The sequence below is a fragment of the Nothobranchius furzeri genome, chromosome 12, assembly GCF_043380555.1.
Source record: "Nothobranchius furzeri strain GRZ-AD chromosome 12, NfurGRZ-RIMD1, whole genome shotgun sequence".
Classification (NCBI taxonomy): Eukaryota; Metazoa; Chordata; class Actinopteri; order Cyprinodontiformes; family Nothobranchiidae; genus Nothobranchius; species Nothobranchius furzeri.
In genome coordinates this window covers 71,213,178-71,232,535 of record NC_091752.1, presented here as the reverse complement: position 1 = coordinate 71,232,535, position 19,358 = coordinate 71,213,178, and the positions used below count along the sequence as shown (strand labels likewise).

The window sequence follows — 19,358 nt, the reverse complement described above, 5'->3', positions numbered from 1 at the left end:
AAGACCTTAAACTGGATGCGGTATTCACAGTGGATGAATCAAAATATTGGTTTAAAAATGTAACAGCTCAGACGGTATACAATTATGAATGTTAAAATCACAGCTGAGGTCATGTCTGGTGTTACCATAGTGCACTAAAAACATCTACAAGAAGAACTGGACGGAAGGGCCCCACTTGGGTCAGACTAGACATACGAGTGTGTAAAGGAGAGACTCCAGATAGAAATGTGTTTGGAAGATGGAAGGACCCCATAAGAACATGACTGGAAACATGACGGTGTGTGTGTGGCATTACCTGGCCTTCCCCACCCAATAGGTTCTCTTTTGCTGCTGCAGGAGCCTTGTTTTTTCCCACCTGGATTGTAGATGAATAAAACATATCACAGATCAAAGATGAAATGCATTTCCATAGACAACCAAGAGTAATATTGGAAGCATGGTTAATATTGGAGAAATAGCAACCAACTCACCTTACTGCGCCAAGGCCATTTTGAATCACCATAGTTGTAATAAATTTCAGCTCCTATTTCTATTTTCTTCAGAGAAAAAAGGCACAAATGTGGTTTGTTGTCAACTATGATTTTTTTCATAACGCAATTAGGATTTTTGTGGTTGTCATTGACCAATCTTCCGAGAGAGCCATCTTCTTCAGATGCATCCAGGCTGAAAAGTATTAAAAAAAATTGTAATAGTTTTACATTTTTTAACAGTTTTATTGAAATAATTGTTTTCAAAAGATTTTAATATTTGTGCTTTAATTAGTTTATCAAGTATTAAACCCTTGTTCCAGGGATAACTCGGAATTTCTCTAATCAATAAAAAATCATCCATTTTTCCATGTTTACCATAAGCAATGGTTCTGCCACTTAAAGCCAAAGAGAAATTTGCTTTCAGTCTCTGAGTATCGTCTTGACTCGCATTCTTCCTTTGTGAGGAGTTTACCCCTGTACTCCAAGACGAAGTCCCCTGGTTCATTGGGGGGTGTGGCAAACACTCCTCTTCCTATAAAATATATAATAATTAAACATTTCATTCTGGGACTCAAAAGAGATACTACAGTATTTTAAAGTGAGGCTGAGGTTCTTGCGTCTAGTCGGTATATAACCTGCAGACAATGCTCAACATTCTCCTTGCAGGTAAACAGATTTTTAATCAGGCTTTCTGTGGCCAAAACATGTTTTTGATGCCAACCCATCCATATGAATGTATCACTGAGGTCCTGTCTATGCTCTGTTACTTTCCCTTAATCTGAGAGTGCTGTGTACCATTTGGTCCACGTAACACACCAGTGAAGTGTAACAACACAGATGCACCCTAACCCATGCAACTCAGACTTGACATAAACTGACAAACAGATGTAGAAGGATCCCAGACTGGAAAATTACAGTGGGGCCACAGCAAGGCATGGAACTATATATTACATAGCAATACAAAAAAGTATTCCTATTTGCAATATATGAGACAGAAAAGCAATATAACAAATGTATATACAACAAATAGATTGACTAGTTCAATAATGTATGGTGCAAATGAGCTTTAAGTTGCAGTAAACTAAAAATGCATTTAAATCTATTTTCACAAGTGCAATGACATTATGATTTACAAGTTTGTAATAATTGAGATTTGACACCCAGAGATTGTGAGGAAAAAATGTATGCAGAGGAAGAAATAGAGAAGAAAGTGCTATTTCAAGGTTCCTGCATCTTTTTAAAAAATCTAAATAAATGCTTTTTAAATACCTTAGGAGCTCAGTAGATGACACATAAGTCCTAACAGGCCAAGAGAAACAAGAAAAGAACTGAAATTCATTCATGTGAATGATGACATCTACTTTTAATGTTTAATAATGCAATCCCTACTAACTTCACCCTTTCCTTGTCATTTTTGGATCAATACAGATGAAATTTGCCTTAAAGAGCAAACTGCAGCTTAGAGACAAACCAGAGGGAGAAATCATTAGCCAAAGCAGAGAGATTTATCTGTGGTGTCAGGAGGTTCTGTGGAGGAGCAGGTGTCTCTGTGAGTGAACGATGCTAGCTAGCTTGCTACAACTCGTGCGCTAACAAAATGTTACTGTCATGTAGAGCAGTGGTTCCCAAACTTATTTAGCCGCGCACCCCCTTCTATGTCCCGACCATGTTGACACACCCCACAGCCCCACATCAGGGCATATATATATATATATATATATATATATATATATATATATATATATATATATATATACACACATATCAGACGTCACGCTAAACCAGGGGTCGGCAACCTGTTCCCATCAAAGAGCCATTATTACCCGTTTCCCACAGTAAAGAAAACACTGCAGCAGCTGCAGCGTTGTGGGCGGGGCCTACCCTCAGACAGCAGAGCGCTGCTAACAACAGGTGACAGCAGCCGGTACCGGTCGCTCGTGTACGTCAAAGTTATCTTTCATAAGAAGGTAATCAATAAAACAATTTATATAAAGTGGATCCAGAAGTTGTAGCCCGTCTCTGCTACAATATTTAGATATTTTTCACCCTGTGGGTGGTTTTACTGAGCAGGTGCCACTTTTGTCATACGTTTCTTTTTAAAACATGTTTAGACTGTTCAGAATACAAATCCAGGCTCTGTCACGTTTGATTGTTGTAATTAAACTTTGTAGGTGGGGAAGGTCAGAAAAGGATCCGATCATTTTGTTTCTCCCTCATTTACAGTGACCGAGACAACGGCGCAGTACGCCTGGCTCTGGTGTTAATCAAGTTAAATTTGTAACAATTTTCACAAGAAAACAGAACAGTTAAAAGCAGGGCTTGTGTTGACCGGATAGTTCCCGTATTTGACCGTTTATTTTTGATGGAGAAAGAATAGAAAGAATTACCCCGACGCATGCAGACGAACTGACACTTTATTCTACGCAAATCGCAGATGTAGCTAAATCACTCAAGAAAAGATTTCCTTCTGAACATCTGAGCTGGACACCGCTCAGTCAGCGCGTACATAAGGTGCACAGCGAGCTGAAGGTGTGGAGAGGGGCTTGGAGCACGTCGCAGAAACAGAGTGCATGCGGGAAGATTCCTTCCACTGAAGCGAGAGTTTTCAAAACCCGGTCTCTCAGAGAGACTTGTCACTTAGAAAATGTTCCGTGATGATGAAACTTTGGCTGAATTGTGCTTGTTCCTGTCTCCAATGTGGCGACTGAGGAGAGTCCCAGAATCTCACATTGTCTTCAGCTCAGAAAGCGCCTATGTTTACGCACATGCGTGACGCGTCAACCCGGTCTCACAGTAAGACCGGGTTGGACCTGTTCAGGTTTACGCAGACAATCTACATTTAGAATTAGCTTACAGATGTAAAATTAATTCAGTAAAATACAAAGCATTTTATTTAAATATCCATTCATTATTTTACAAGCACAGAGAGCCGCATGGAAGAGCCGCATGCGGCTCCAGAGCCGCGGATTGCCGACCCCTGAGCTAGGGCATGTGCGGAGGACGGACACACACACACACACACACACAAGCAAAATATACTTGTTTTCAATTACGTTCATTGGGCCCACTTACATTTTCTTAGGCCCACCCACAAATGAGTTTCTGGCTACGCTAATGGTGACTTTTGACAGACTTCTCTGAGCTCCGCAGCCATTACACTTTTCACCTTGCGCACCCCCTAGCGGCACCACACTTTGGGAATCCCTGGTGTAGACAATTAAAATATTATTGGTCAGTTAATATAATATTGATTCTTGGCAATGAGCATTTGTCAGCTGTTTAATACTTGTTAATATCCATTCACGTAATGTAGCTTAGCGCTTTAGAGAGAGGGAGAGACGCATGTCATCTTATCCAGAGCACAACCCAGAAACCAGCTTCCCTAGTCCGCTAGCATCTTTTAAAAGCTTTGCATCCTCTTCTTGAGGTTAGGAGCACAAGTTCCTAGCCAGTTCTGACCTAGAAACCAGCATCCCCGCCTCACTAGGAATTTTTGAAAGCTCTATCCTCTTCTAGAGCTCCAATGCTGATCTGGGTAGGAGCCATCAAATATTTTTCAAAACTCCACCAAGTGGCTCTGGAGGATAGGAGGCATGTTGAACTCCCGTCACATCACTGGGATTGTAATCCTCTGGTCTGGTGTGGAGCAGAAACGACCGTGTTTTCAGCTGCACAAAATGCACCAGAAAAGGAAGAAGGTGCTGTTCATCTACAGACTACTGGAGTCTGTAGATCCTCCACACAATAGTTTACTATTTTTTTCGAAAAATCAATGGTTCCACTTATATTACATTATCTATGTGAACTCTCCAAGATTATTTAGAGCTGAGAGGCGCAGAGCTCTGATCGTTGATGCGCTCCAGACAGATGCATCCTGAGCACAGCCACAGCTACATTCTCAAAGTGTCGCCATCTCAAAAACAAATTTAACACGTAATCGTTCATGTCGGCTCATATCCCTTCATGTTTTCTGTCTTTTATTTGTGCCTGATGCATTTTGCTGCTGTGGAGCAGAGCGCATCACCTGTTTCATTCTGCTGTGACTTCACCTCACTGATGCGGTCTGTGCGTAGCACACACTCCTCTATATTTGCGGTCGGTAGATCTTTTAGAACTGCAGTTCAAAGGTAACTCATAAGGTGAATATATATGAAGCCAGATAGCAGTTTTTCTTTAGGATTGAGATGAGATGTAGGAAGATGATAAACAGACAGGACAGAAAAATAGTCAAATAAAAATAAGTTCCTTTTTGTACCTGCTGGTAGCAACAAACAGACACCATTTAAGGTAATCAGAAGTCAGCAACAGAAAATTAAATCATTCTTTCAATGTTTAGAGCAGCATGAACTCTGAGAGGCTGCAGGCGCATCAGTGAGTTTGCAGTAAAGATGAAAAAACTACCGTTGTTAAAAGAAATGTGTTTAACTTTGAAAATGTGGGCGCAATTTTAATTACTTGTCAACTTGTCAACTGCTTTGCTTTTGAAAAACACAAGTTGTGTCAAGAAATTTTCGCAAATTACCTTTGTAACCGTCAATGTATCTCGACATAAACCCAACCTTGTCAGTACAGGACAGGATGTGTGTCTTTGCATCATCTATAGGCTTTTTCCTCCTCTTTCTTGTGGACATAATGGCTCTGTGAAAATAATCGTAATTAGTACTTAGTCAAGGCAAATCTCACAGAAAGGTTTTTGAAAAATAGCAAGAGAAAAATAAAATCTAGAACATTCATACAAACACACATACAGCAGCTGTGCATTGAGCTTTGCTATTGCATGATGCACATTGTTTAACATCAAACACAGGATAATGAAATATACAAATTCTGAAATGTGTACACTGAGAGCTGACCGAGCCTGTTGAAGCCAAGAAGCTAGTTTGTTATATAATAACCAAGCTGTGCTGCAAAGACACTCAGTCACTAATCTAAACTAGGGCTGTCAAACTTCTGGTACAACAACATCACTGACACATGCAGCATTTTCAACCTGGACCTTATTTTTTTTAGCCTGGCCAGCCAGACTCACTCTGTTCAATTCTGCACAGAGCGAGTCTGGCTGGCCAGGCTAACTTTTTTAACAAATATTACGTTAATTTACTCACCCAGACAAGTGTGGACCTACTTGGCGTAGTTCAGGAGGAGTTTTAATCAGGTTGCTATCACTGTATATCCATATAATGGGAGCCTATCAGGGCAGGATATTATAAGATTATCTGCCCCAAAACTCCTTCATTTAACAATGTTTTGTTGAGAATAGTTAAAAAAAATTCCTCTGTGAGTTCAGCACGTCTCAAAGGTGCTAACATATTAGCTTCTGGAGTTTTACAGGCTTTTAATGCAACCGATTCCAACTGAGATTTCAATAACGTTGCAGCCCTCCGCCATTACGGCTGTAGTCCGCGTAGGTTGCTGAAAGAGTCTGTAGAAGCTGAATTTAGTCCAATTGGTCATTCGATTATTGCAATTTGGAAACACGCAAACCCGAACTACACTGATGTCAACAGCAGCAAGTTCTGTCAAACCGACCGTTGCAGAGCACAGAGTTAAAGTGCTGGCCGGACTACAACCAAGATGGCGACTGGCCGTGACGCTGTTTTAATCGCACAATATTGTTGTATTTTTGCCTTGAAATCACCCCAAACCGAACAAATAAACACTTACGAGATTTTCTGAACTCCGATGGGAGTAGTGTTAACGTTTAATAAGAACACTTGGTTAAATGAAGGAGTTTGAGGGCAGATAATGCAGCAACAACTCCTGCAGTTTTGCTCCCATTGGCATTATATGGATATAAGCTGATGGCGACTCGATAAAAAAACTCCTTCTGAGCGGCTCCAAATAACTCCAAACTTGTCTGGGTGAGTAAACAACGAACTATTTATAATATTATGTTGCTAAAGTTAGCCACATGGCAGCCAGCTTAAATACATCCCAACAGAACGCCAAAATATAAACTCTTCTGAACCATGCCTAGCTTACCTGCTGCATGCAGAGGTCGGTAAATGTAAAAATATTCAAAATAATCCAATCACTCCGTCTTCTTTTTGTCTTCAATCTGTGTTGTTTTCTTCTTGTTGTGAACTTCCGGTAGTTTTCCTCAGTGCAGCAATGTCATTGGCCAAAGGTTTCAGACTCCCGCGGTGTGTATAAGATTTTGCGGGAAGTGTATATCCTGACTTCCGGTTACGGTCGGCTGCAGGATACACACCTTTACACACTTGCCCACTTTTTGCTACCTTAGGGGACAATTTTTTGACATGAAAAAAAAAAGCAATGGTAGCATCAGGGGAGGCTGCTGAGCTCATTTTAATTGAAATCGGAGTGGGGTCCACCATTTTGGGCCCCACTTGGATTTTGGACCTCCTTAGGTGGGTGTGCTCCCACCCATGGGAACCCACACCGAGAGAAATGTTAGGACACACGCACACACACGCACACACACACACACACACGCACACACACACACACACACACACACACACACACACACACACACACACACACACACACGCACACACACACACACACACACACACACACACACACCAGAAGGACCCCCCCCCCCACACACACACACACCAGGAGGACCCCCCCACACACACACACGCACACACACACACACCAGGAGGACCCACACACACACACACGCACACACACACACACACACCAGGAGGACCCACACACACACACACACACACGCACACACACACACACACACACACACACACACACACACACACACTCACACACACACACACGCGCACACACACACACACACACACACACACACACACACACACCAGAAGGACCCCCCCACACACACACACACACACCAGGAGGACCCCCCCACACACACACACGCACACACACACACACCAGGAGGACCCACACACACACACACGCACACACACACACACACACCAGGAGGACCCACACACACACACACACACACACACACGCACACACACACACACACACACACACACACACACACACACACGCACACACACACACACACACACACACACACACACACACACACACACACACACACACACACACACACACCAGAAGGACCCCCCCCACACACACACACACACACCAGGAGGACCCCCCCACACACACACACGCACACACACACACACCAGGAGGACCCACACACACACACACGCACACACACACACACACACCAGGAGGACCCACACACACACACACACGCACACACACGCACACACACACACGCACACACACACACACACACACACACACACACACACACACACACACACACACACACACACACACACACACACACACACACACACGCACACACACACACACACACACACACACACACACACACACACCAGAAGGACCCCCCCCCCCACACACACACACACCAGGAGGACCCCCCCACACACACACACGCACACACACACACACCAGGAGGACCCACACACACACACACGCACACACACACACACACACCAGGAGGACCCACACACACACACACACGCACACACACGCACACACACACACACACACGCACACACACACACACACACACACACACGCACACACACACACACACACACACACACACACACACACACACACACACACACACACACACACACACACACACACACACACACACACACACACACACACACACACACACACACACACACGATGCAGTCCCTTAGGCAGTGCTGCTGGAGCGAGCGAAAGCGTCAGGTGATACGCACCACTTCCTAATCTTGAAGACCTGGGACTGGGCGGAAACCTCACAGGCCTCCCACAGACATCGAGGACACGCCCATCACGTGTTGCAGGTCTATGACCAGCTCAGCATGGGTTATGGTAGTAACCTGTTCGCTTCAGCAAGCGGAGCCAGGCCCAGTCCTCACACGTTCACACTTTCGCCACATCGTCCAGGGTCGTGAGTACAGGGCAGGGTCACAAAAGACAGCCTCAGAAATGGTTTAATTAATTTTCCCTATTTCCTCTAAGTCTCTCTGTTAAGTTTTGATTCGTAGACTCAATTTTGTGTGTTGAAAACTTAGAATTGCGGGTTATTTCAACAAATTGCTAAATTTTCCTCATTCTCATTCAGTCAATTTAAAACTGCAATTTACAAATTTAAATATGACCCTGCCCACTGTGAAAGAGTCGGTGCGTGAGGTGCATTGTGGGTAGTCATGTTCTTAGTTATTTGCAGAGGTGTGACCAAGTCACTGCTTTGCAAGTATAAGTCACAAGTCTTTCCAGTCAAGTCTCGAGTCAAGTCCAAGTCAAAGACAATCAAGTCCAAATCGAGTCCAAAGTCAATGATGTGGAAATCCAAGTCAAGTCCAAGTCCTTAACCTGGAATTTTCAAGTTATAATCAAGTCATCCGCCCAACTTGAATTTAATGGCGATGATAATAAATAAATTCCAGAATTAAGATTCTTAACGCTTCGTTCATTCGCTCAAGCAGCAGAAAGTGAAACTGATTACAAACACAGAGCTGCTGCAGTCCGCAGAACGAGATCGAACCCAGATTCTTGTCCATGTCGGGCCACTTTTGTGCAGAAATATCAAATACACTCAGGTCATCATCAAGTCAACAGATGCAAGTCAATTCAAGTCACAAGTCATTGGCGTTCAAGTCCGAGTCGAGTCGTAAGTCTTTATAGATTTCTTCAAGTCAGAAGTCATTAAAATAATGACTCGAGTCCAAGTCACGTGACTTGAGTCCACACCTCTGGGTATTTGGCTCTAATTTGAGGTGTTGATGCATGCTTATCGTGGGAAGTTGTGTTGTTCTAAGTTACTGCTTTGTTCAGTGTTGCAACGGTGGAGTTATTTGTTGGCGTCATGCTGGCACCATAAGAGAGGAGGGCGGTCGTAGGAAGGGGGCCATCGTGTCATTCCTCTCCCGTTCCCGTTGAATGCTCTGGACTCTGCTCCTCGTGTTCCACTCTCACGGCTGCACACAGTCACGTGGTGATAGAGGCACAAGTTACCCAGCACCTTCCAGCGTTGCTGTGAATTTCCTGCTTCAACCGATGGGAGCTCCGGCTCTTTAAAGAAACGGCTCGGCTCACTGAAATGAACCGGCTCTCAAACAGTTCCTCACAATTTATTTATTTTTATTAATTCATCACCAGAAATTATGTAAAATGTGTCTGAAATCATTGACCGATCTACAAACAAATCAACTTTCTATTATTTAAAGAGACTAGGCAGTTTTGGTGTGTTTTTAGCGCCTCTAGTGTCCGTTAAGTAGAACCAAATGCTAAACTTATCTCCTCTCTGTGTGGAACGTCTCCCCAGCCTTCATTAGCGTCTACAGAAGGGATTCATCACTAAATCAAACATATCAGATGTGTTCGTGATCTAAAACATGCAGCAACCCTGCTGGAAGCAGGCTGCAGCACCAGGTATGCCAGCCAAACAGTGACCCGCCACTCTGAACTTGCATGTGTGATATTTTGGCTACAGTGGGGGCGGGGTCTGAGTGACTTTTCATTAACCCTGAAAAGGGTCACTTTAGCACAGACTGGCTCAAGAAAGTTATTTAAAAATGTGATGAAGTTGCATCGTATTCCTTTAAATACCTTCTAAATATCCAACATGAAACAGCAACGAAACTCATTTTAAATAACAAAAATAAACTATGTACATACATATTTATAGAATTAACTATTTACAGGTAAATAACTTAGAAAAGCTAAAATATTCACACAGGAACATTTGTAGAGCCTGCTTGAAAAGAGTGGAGAGCGCGGAGTTTGGGGGGCCACAAAGAGGGGGCCCGCAGGTCGCCTCTTAAGTACCTATCAGGGTCTGCTCTGGAGTGGTTCTCCTCTTATCTCTCTGAGTGCTCCTTCTCTGTGGCCGTCTCCAAGTTTAGGTCCTCCACCACCTCCCTTACCCATGGTGTCCCACAAGGTTCTGTGCTGGGGCCTCTGCTCTTCCTCCTCTATCTGCTTCCTCTTCAGCACATCCTGAGCTCCTTCAAAGGAATCTCCTACCATCTTTATGCAGATGACATCCAACTGTACATCTCCTTTAAGCCCCATGAGATGTCTAAGCTGCAGCTGTTACACACCTGCTTAGACTCTATCAAAACCTGGATGGTTGGTCAGCTTGCTTCTCACACCAAACCTTCCGTTAGGAATCTTGGCGTGACCTTTGGCCCAGGTCTCACCCTGGATTCTCATGTCAGTTCTCTTGTTGGCTCTTCCTTCTTCCATCTCAGGAACGTTGCTAAGCTGAGTCCCATTCTGTCCCGCTCTGAACTTGAGACAGTTCTCCACACCTTCATCTCCTCACGCTTAGACTACTGTAACTCTCTTTTCACGTGTCTGAGCAGAACCTCCCTGAACCGTCTACAGGTGGTTCAGAACGCCTGAGCTCGGCTTCTGACCAAGTCCTCCAAACACACCCACATCACCCCGCTTCTCCTCCAGCTTCACTGGCTGCCAGTCAACTTTTCACATTTTAAACATATTTTTAATCATTTTTTTTTTAATTTTTTATACTTTAGATGGTTTTTTTTTTGTTTATTTGTGTGAAGCGCCTCGTGATTTTTACCTTGAGAAGCGATATATAAAAGATTGTTTTCTTTCTTTTCTTGTGGCACATTTTTCAACCAGGAAATGGGAGTGGAGTTGGACTCTGGTAGGGGGTGGCTTGCTCTTTCAGTTATTCTGGCCTACAACTCATTACGGTGCGGCTGAGGGCCACATTAACACATTCCTGTGATATCGAGGGCCAGCCTGGTGGGGTGTGCTGTTACAGCAGTCCGGTCCGGTCCAGGGGGTTGCTGGCAGTGTTGAGAGTAGCGCGGTACAAAAGTAATTAATTACTGTAATGCATTGCTTCTTGCTGTAATGTGGTAATGTAAGGCATTACACGGAAAGAAAATGGTAATATTTACTCGGTACAATTATCAGTAACGTGGTAATTACAACGCATTTTTAAACCCGGAATCAAGATGCGGGTTTCCTAAAAATTCTAACAGCGGGAAGCCTGAAAAAAGATCCAGTATCCACATATATGACGTCATTTATGGACTCAACTTTGCGGGCAGAGAGGACGCAGCGGTAACGGCTCAAATACTCCAGCTGTGTCCTGCGTGCGGCCGCTGTAACATTCACAAAATCGCTCCACCAAAACAAAATAATTCACTTGCGATCGTTCATATCAGCGCATATTCTCTGGTATTCTGTACTTTTCTGACGTGCTTTGCCTCAGCTGAGTTCACAATCTGGGCCCCGGTGATTTCAGCTCATTGCTGCTGGTTCGGTAGATCCCTTTGGCTGATTAGTTAGAAAGTAGGAAATCTAGTTTACAGTTTTTCTGGAACACGGAGAAAACATGCAGCATGCAGGAAGGTTAGAGAGAGAAAGGGCCGGAAATTATTCACATAAAACCAAGAAAACCAAACAAAGTGCTTGAAAAGAAAAAAAGTAGGTAGATTTATCCCCAATACACATGTTTACCAGTGAAAAGCAATAATATATAAGCATTTAATATTTATACATGTGATAGAATCAGATCACCCCAGAAGTCAGTCCCACATCCAGGGCCGTATCAAGGCATTTGGGGACCAAGGCTAATATAGGCTGGGAGCCCCCACCACCTCACTCCCTGCTCAGTTAATATAAGATGGCAGCGTGCTGAGAGTACAGATTGTTGTTTCATTTATTTAGTAAACAATCATTTTAAAGCACTGTTATGATATCTGACTGTCTTTAACAGCAGTCCTAGCTCAGACACCACATCACCTTCCACATATATGTCATGAGCTCACGGAGCATCACATGACCAGATTCATACTGAAGTTGTTTTGGTGAAAGTAACTTAGAGTAATGCAAAAGTAGTGTAAAGCCTTATATTTTAAAATCAGTAATGAATTACTTTAAAATGAGGGTAACAAGTAATAAATAATGCATTACAGTTTTGAAGTAACTTGCCCAACACTGGTTGCTGGGGAGGATAGCATCAGTTTGGTCTCAAAGGGCAGTGTAGTGTCCACATGTATTTTCAAAAACTTCTCAGGAACGCGGAAATTCCCGAGCCTGTGTACCAGAAAGTTCACGGTGTCATCTATTATAAGATAAACAAAGACAGGCCGAGGACAGGGCCACACACACACACACACACACACACACACACACACACACACACGCACACACACACACACACACACACACACACACACACACACACACACACACACACACACACACACACACACACACACACACACACACACACACACACACACACACACACACACACACACACACACACACACACACACCTCACTCTTTTCCCGTTCCCACTGAGCGGCAGCTCCATGCTACAGAGGTTTCCTCAACAGCATCCAGCATGAAGATGAATCGCGCACGCGGGAACCCCTTGCTGAACGATTCTACTCGCCAATCGAAGTCAGCTGGCGAATCAGTCTGTAGCGCCACCCCGGTCCCAGTCGGATGCTAATGTGTAAGCGCCAAAAGAGGGTCCAGCCCACGGGCCTATTGAGTACCTCAGGCACAGAGTGTCCTGATTCTCAAGTGTGGACCTTTGTACCCTTGATCCAAAGGGAATTACCCGCAATTAGGGATGGGTACCAAATTCTGTACTTTTTAAGACACTGACCAAATTTCATTGTGCTGACTGAGGACCGATTCACGTCATATGACACGGTGCCTCATTTCGGCACCATTCTTCATAATGAGGACTTGTGCGACAGCGATTTGCCGAGGTAGACAGCAGCGCCGGCGCAGTAGCGTAATGTCATTGGTCACTGGCGAGCTGTAAACAGAGCAGCGTGGCGCTCTGAAGCTTGGTGGTGGTGGTGGGTTGGGTGGGGGGGTGGGCGGTTGAAAATAAAATAAATACATTTTCATTCAATTTTGCTGGCAGCGAATGTAACATTATCACTACCGAACCAACAAAAGCAAACAGGTCAGAACATTATTTAGTCAATCAATCAATCAATCAAATTTTATTTGTATAGCACCTTCTACAACATTATCCGAAGCCCAAGGTGCTGAACAACATCATTAAAAGAAAAACATTCCCAGTACATGGGCATAAAAGCAGGATAAAAACATAAAATCATAAAATAGCAAGCAAAAACTATTACAGATAAGAGATATTGGAATAAGACCAATCGATAAAAAAACAAATGTCGGACAAAATAAAATCAAGCATCCGGTATAAAAAGAAGAATAGTTAAAACCATAATGTTAGGGCAATTCAAGTGACCCTAGCGCTGAAACGCAATCAGATAAAAATGAGTCTTTAAACGAGACTTAAAGACTTGAAGGGATGGTGCCTGCCTAATGCTCAGTGGCAGTTCGTTCCACAGAGTTGGAGCCAAAATAGAAAAAGCACGACTACCCCTCGATCGAAATTTCGACCGGGGGACCACCAGAAGTGGTGGGCTGGGACCGTACCTGAGACGGTGGGGATGGTGATGCCGTAGAAATAGCAGCGAGTTTGATTTGGTAAACTGAAAATGCATTCTCACAGAACAGCTGACACTGAACTGTTCAGCTACGTGTCACATTTACATCTAGAATCAGTTCTTCTGTGTGTGAAATTCATGTGAGCCAACTCTGTTTTAGGGGGCCAGAACCTGAGGGGACAATGCCCCCCCCCCCCCGCCCCACCATAGAGCCAGTGCCCTGACCATCCGTGCCTCCTTGATTATTCCTACCGCAGCTTGTTTCCAGTAACATTGTTTATTTAAATAGGTGATATTACTCAAAAATACAGACCTGTAGTTAATTATTAGCAAAAAAAAAAAACAGAGTTTGTTGTTATTTATTTATAAAAAAGATTGTGTTTGTCATGATTCCATGGGAGAAGTTTCTTGTTTACGGTAGAATACCGATGTTCTACAACTGTTTACAAGGTAACTGGCAGGTAAGCAAACAACAATAAACAACTTCCAGAGGTAGAGCGTCTTTTCAGGCAAACAACCTGTAACGTAGTAATCGGTATGCACATTTCCCCACACACCTAAGGAGTTATCGGGACTGAACCTGTGACCTTCCGATTATCGGACCACCTGCCTCCCCCTCCTAAGCTACTGCTGTCCCAGAGAGAGAGAGAGAGAGAGAGAGAGAGAGAGAGAGAGAGAGAGAGAGAGAGAGAGAGTTTTGCCATTGCAGCTGTAATGTCACCAGTTTACCTGCAGCCGTTTAAATCACGTGCCACCAATCAAAGAGAATATCATAGAGATGTTGTCACGGTGGCCCCAGGCTGAGCGCGAGAGCCCCCCCGCACCGCAGCTGCGTGGAGGAGGGAGGAGACACGCGAGGAGGCTCAAAGGGAAAGAGAAACCGCGACTCAGGAGAAAGTCAGCGGAGCGGCAGCAGGACGCAGGCGGCGAGCGCCACGCGCAGCAGCACGGTAGGTCCCGCGTGCCATAACGGATTTTCGAGGCTGACGATCTGGAAGTGGATTATCTGTTGCTCGGTTTGTTCTCACCTACACCTGCACGCACGCAGGCAGGCGCCCGCACGCAGAAACGCACACCTGACGCAGATTTTTGTTATATTCTGGATTAGATCAGAAACCGGCAGGGATGAACGTGACATTTAAAACAGCGTTCCTGCCACGCGTTGGATTACTGAAATGTACTCCGTTACTTTCCTGCACTTGTAGACATTTGATTCAGATCTGACCTAGACCCGGAACAATGGCTACTCCTGGATTAAAACAGTTACTCGTGTGTCTGCAGAGACCTGGCCGGTGGCCACCTCTGTTCTGGTTACTGCTGCTGAAACAGCTGCTGTTCATGTCTGGGTGAGCCACGGTCCTTCTGGACATAAGTAATTCAAGTGTATTTATTCAGCGCCAAATCACGACAAGAGTCGGCCCAAGGACCTTCTCATGGTAAACATCCCGATGCAGTTCAGTTCGTCAGTGACGTAAGTGCAGCAGGCAAGTCGAGCTAGAAAATTTCGTTTAAAAAGACGTAATAAATGTTTTCCCGCGTCATTTTTATTTCTAAGATATAAATAAAAATTCACAATTTAATGTTCCTTCATTTTTCATTAATATGTAGTCTACACCCGCTCGTTAAGTGGACCGGAAGCTCTCAGTAGGACTCTTAGAAGAGAGAGTGTGTGTGTGTGTGTGGGGGGGGGGGGGGGGGGGATCCTTACAGTATGCTCTAATGCAGGGGTGTCCAAACTTTTTGCACAGAGGGCCATATTTGGTAAGGTGAAAATGTGTGGGGGCCGACTATTCAGCCTGACATTCTTTGAACCATGAACATTAAATACAAATGAACTTTTTTGGATTTTTTTAATAGCAAATGGCGTACTTTTACTTTTACTTTTACTTTTTACATTTTTTTTCCATTAAGTTTTTACCGAAATCACAAACCACAAGAAATGAAGAAAACTATGAAGGATATCTAAGTTCATGTGAAACATGACATATTATTCACTATTATATGCTGACTGTAAACAAAATTCAAAACAGTGATCACAGCATATTTAAACTGGGATTTTGAACATCACAAAAAAAAATAATTAACCGAGATTTAAGAATTTATTCACTCAGAGGACTTAACAAATATCTTGCCTGCACTAATGTGGAGGGTGATCCTGGGATCTAGACTGCAGTATGTAGTCCAGGTCTGGCTCAAGAGCAGTGGTTTTGATGCGTAAGACGTCACGCGGGTGAGAGTCACTCAGTCTCGTCCTCGTGCGGCTCTTAATGTTCATAACGGAGAATGTCTTCTCACGCATGTATGTGGAGCCAAACAAGCTCGGCATTCTCTTAGCAAATGTCCGAACTGCCTGGAACCTACCTTCATCCAGCTGGTGGTAGAAGTTGACAAGAGGGAGCTGTTGGTGCCGACTGCGATGCTCAGCGTCACGCGGCAGCTCAATGAGCTCCAGCTGCAGGTGGTCTGGAGCGTCATCAGGGTCCACGGAGAAAGGAGAGGAAAACAGCGTGATCTCCTTTTCAGTAGCTGCAAAGTCCCGAAAGCGCCGCTGAAATGCCTCAACCAGAGATGAGATGTCTGCTGCATACTTTGTCATTTGCGCACTGATATTGTTCTGTGGGAAACTGGTCATACTTTCCTGCAGCGATGAGAAGTGTGCGGTATTGGGCTGCACCTGTGACAGGTGTCTTTGGAAAAGTAGCAGCTTGGTCCGAAAGGCTTTGATGTGCGAATACAGTTGGCTTACCACTGCATTTGGCCCTTGAAGGCTTGTGTTCAGCGCATTCAGATGTCGCGTTATGTCAACTAAAAATCCCTAATCAGCCAGCCACACAGGATCATTTCATTGTGGCATGGGCTGTCCCTTTTTTGTCAAGAATTGTCCAATTTCCTCCCTGAGAGAGGTGCAGACCCCCGACTGAGCCATCTTACGTTGTTGTGATACAAAACATCTCCGTATTCAGCCTGGATGTCGAGAAGAAACTGTTGAAACTGACGGCGGCACAACGCTTTGGAGCGAATATAATTAATAGCCTTCATCACGGGTTTCATAACATTATCATACTTCATATATTTGGCACAGAGAACTTCTTGATGAATAACACGGTGGAGTTTAATAGCGCTGCCTCCTTCTTCGCTGACTTTGTTACACACAAGGGTTGATAGTCCACTCCGCTCGCCAGCCATGGCAGGTGCGCCGTCCGTAATAATCCCGGCGACTTTATTCCACTGTAGTTTCATGTCATCTACGGCGGAACAAAGAGAAACAAATAAATCTGTTCCTCTTGTTTGGCCCTTCAGACTCTGGAGGTCCAGAAGCTCTTCACTCACATTCATGTCATTGTCCACTCCTCTCAGAAAGATCAGTAACTGAGCGGTGTCGGATGCATCCGTGCTTTCATCGCAGGCTAAAGAGAAAAGGTCAAACTCCGTTCCTTTTGCCTCTAACTGTCTCTTAATATCTGATGAAACGTCTTCAGTTCTCCGTACCACAGTGTTACGAGCCAGGCAAACACTGGCAAACTTGCTTCTTGGAGGGACAAATTTTCTCAACAATTGTCATCACACAGTCTTTAATAAACTCACCCTCAGTGAAAGGTTTGCAGTGCTTTGCAATCAGTGTTGCCACCTCGTAGCTTGCCTTAGCGGCGAGGTCATTTGAGTCACGGGCTCTTGTGAAAAAGCGCTGCTGTGCCGTTAAAACAGCTTCCAGTTGCTTCACTTTTTCACCGCGTTCGTTCCCAGTTAGCTTGTCGTAGCTAGCATGTTTTCGTCTGGTAGTTTAAGAGTCGCCTAAAAACACACCTCCTCCGCTTGGCGTTTCCAGAACATGTTTGATTTCGGCCCTCTTTTATGTTGATTTTATTTCACAGTTTTCATTGGTTCACTCAATCCATTGTTTTACACATCTGTCCTGTACCAGAATGCTTCACCTATTTTGTAATTTGAATTGCTTTTATTTTTGATTTATTCAATATATTTACCTACAACTGTACCATGTTCAGCGCTTCGGGCTTCCTGACAGGGTTGCGGAAGGCGCTTTATAAATAAAGCTTTGATTGATTGATTGATTGATTGATTGTGCCTCTTGATGATGAATTCCTTGAAAACAGCCACAGTCTCTTGGCAAATTAGGCAGACACAGTTGTTTCATATTTCAGTGAAAAAATAGTCCAATTTCCAGCTGTCCTGGAAGCGGCGGCCCTCGCACTCAACTTTCCGTTTTTTGTTTACAGTCGCCATGTTAGAAATGGGCGGGGCTGAAACGATCAAGCAACGCTAAGGGTACGGCAGCCAGGGTGCGGCCACAGGGCTACTGCCATCTTCTGGTGAAAAGTAAAATAGCTTTTTTGTACACATGTATTTTAAACTGTGGTCAACAGTGTGGCGGGCCGCATATTACTGATTTTATGATCGAGGCCGTGGGCCGGTATAAATTTGACCCCGGGGGCCGGACGTTGGACATGTCTGCTCTAATGGGAACAGGCTTCAACACAAACGGTTGTTTTCTGCTTGGCGCTGGATAGGGTGGCCATTTCCACAACACCAACAAGGAGGACAAGTTTAAGATTGAACAAAGACAAACAGAATAGCAACACCGTTATATCGTGTGACTATTGTACTCACCAAAGACGTGAAGGTCTACTTTTTATACTTTTGGCCTTTCCTGGCTGCTTCCAACAGTTTTTTGTTTGAGAGAAATTTCTTGTACATGTCCGTGCAGCCCAAAGTGAAGTTGACACAAATTTGCAGCCATGCTTTCACGCTCTCCACATCCAGACGATTTCTTTCATTTCTCCATGCTGAGGACATCATGGAAAACATCTGTTCTGTGTGTGCGTTGCTGCATGGAACGGAGAAGATGGAGGCGCCGACTTTCCTCAGGTTCTCCAGTGGGACATCTGCTTTGGAAAACAGCTTCAGACAGCGCTCCTCACTCCGACAACCTTCTATTTCTGGGGAGCTGAGAATAGCTTCATCCATGCCATATTCCTCATACAGTCCATCCATATCAATGTTCATAAGTTTAAAGGCTTGGTCTGCATCACTGTACTCTCCATAAGAGACAGCAGCTGTGAGGCTAAGCTTGGACATCTTGCGGTGAAAGCTGTTCTCAGAGAAGTCTTACCTTTCAGTCACAGACCTCTTTGCTCTTTCATAGAAGTGAATGAAATCAGTCTCACATTTCTTTACGATATCACGAGTTAACTGTTTGAGTTTGCTGTTCACAGCAAAGCCAAGAAAATGGTCATTTAATCTCCGCTCAAGCTTGACTTTAAGCTCACTCATCACTTTAAACACAGAAGTATTGCTGAAGGATTTGGCCTCAAGTGCTTCAATGGAGTCCGAAAAAACCTTCAGAATGTGACTGAGGAAGAGGAAGTTCATCTCAGACACTTCAGTTCTGTCCTCTGCA

General features: G+C 44.2%; 2 protein-coding genes across 11 annotated transcripts in view; one reads left to right on the top strand and one right to left on the bottom strand.

Annotated features, from left to right (window-relative positions):
* The window catches only part of tnnt1 (troponin T type 1 (skeletal, slow)), a 67,271-nt gene extending 60,378 nt beyond the window's left edge, over window positions 1–6,893 (bottom strand). For 3 of the 6 annotated variants that reach the window (XM_070542100.1, XM_070542102.1, XM_070542103.1), the window contains exons 1-5: window positions 6,453–6,893; window positions 4,993–5,108; window positions 846–1,002; window positions 471–663; window positions 296–355 (exon numbers count right to left, since the gene is read on the bottom strand). In XM_070542100.1, the coding sequence (XP_070398201.1) occupies window positions 296–355; window positions 471–663; window positions 846–1,002; window positions 4,993–5,101 (519 nt within the window). In that variant the 5' untranslated portion in view covers window positions 5,102–5,108; window positions 6,453–6,893. The other 3 variants (XM_070542101.1, XM_070542104.1, XM_070542105.1) reach the window with 3 other exon arrangements.
* A 7,753-nt stretch (window positions 6,894–14,646) lies between these two features.
* LOC107395168 (uncharacterized) overlaps window positions 14,647–19,358 on the top strand; it is a 59,514-nt gene continuing 54,802 nt past the window's right edge. For 2 of the 5 annotated variants that reach the window (XM_070543020.1, XM_070543018.1), the window contains exon 1: window positions 14,647–14,892. The gene's annotated coding sequence lies outside the window, so the exon portion shown is untranslated. The remainder of the gene's footprint in view (window positions 14,893–19,358) is intronic. The other 3 variants (XM_070543023.1, XM_070543022.1, XM_070543021.1) reach the window with 2 other exon arrangements.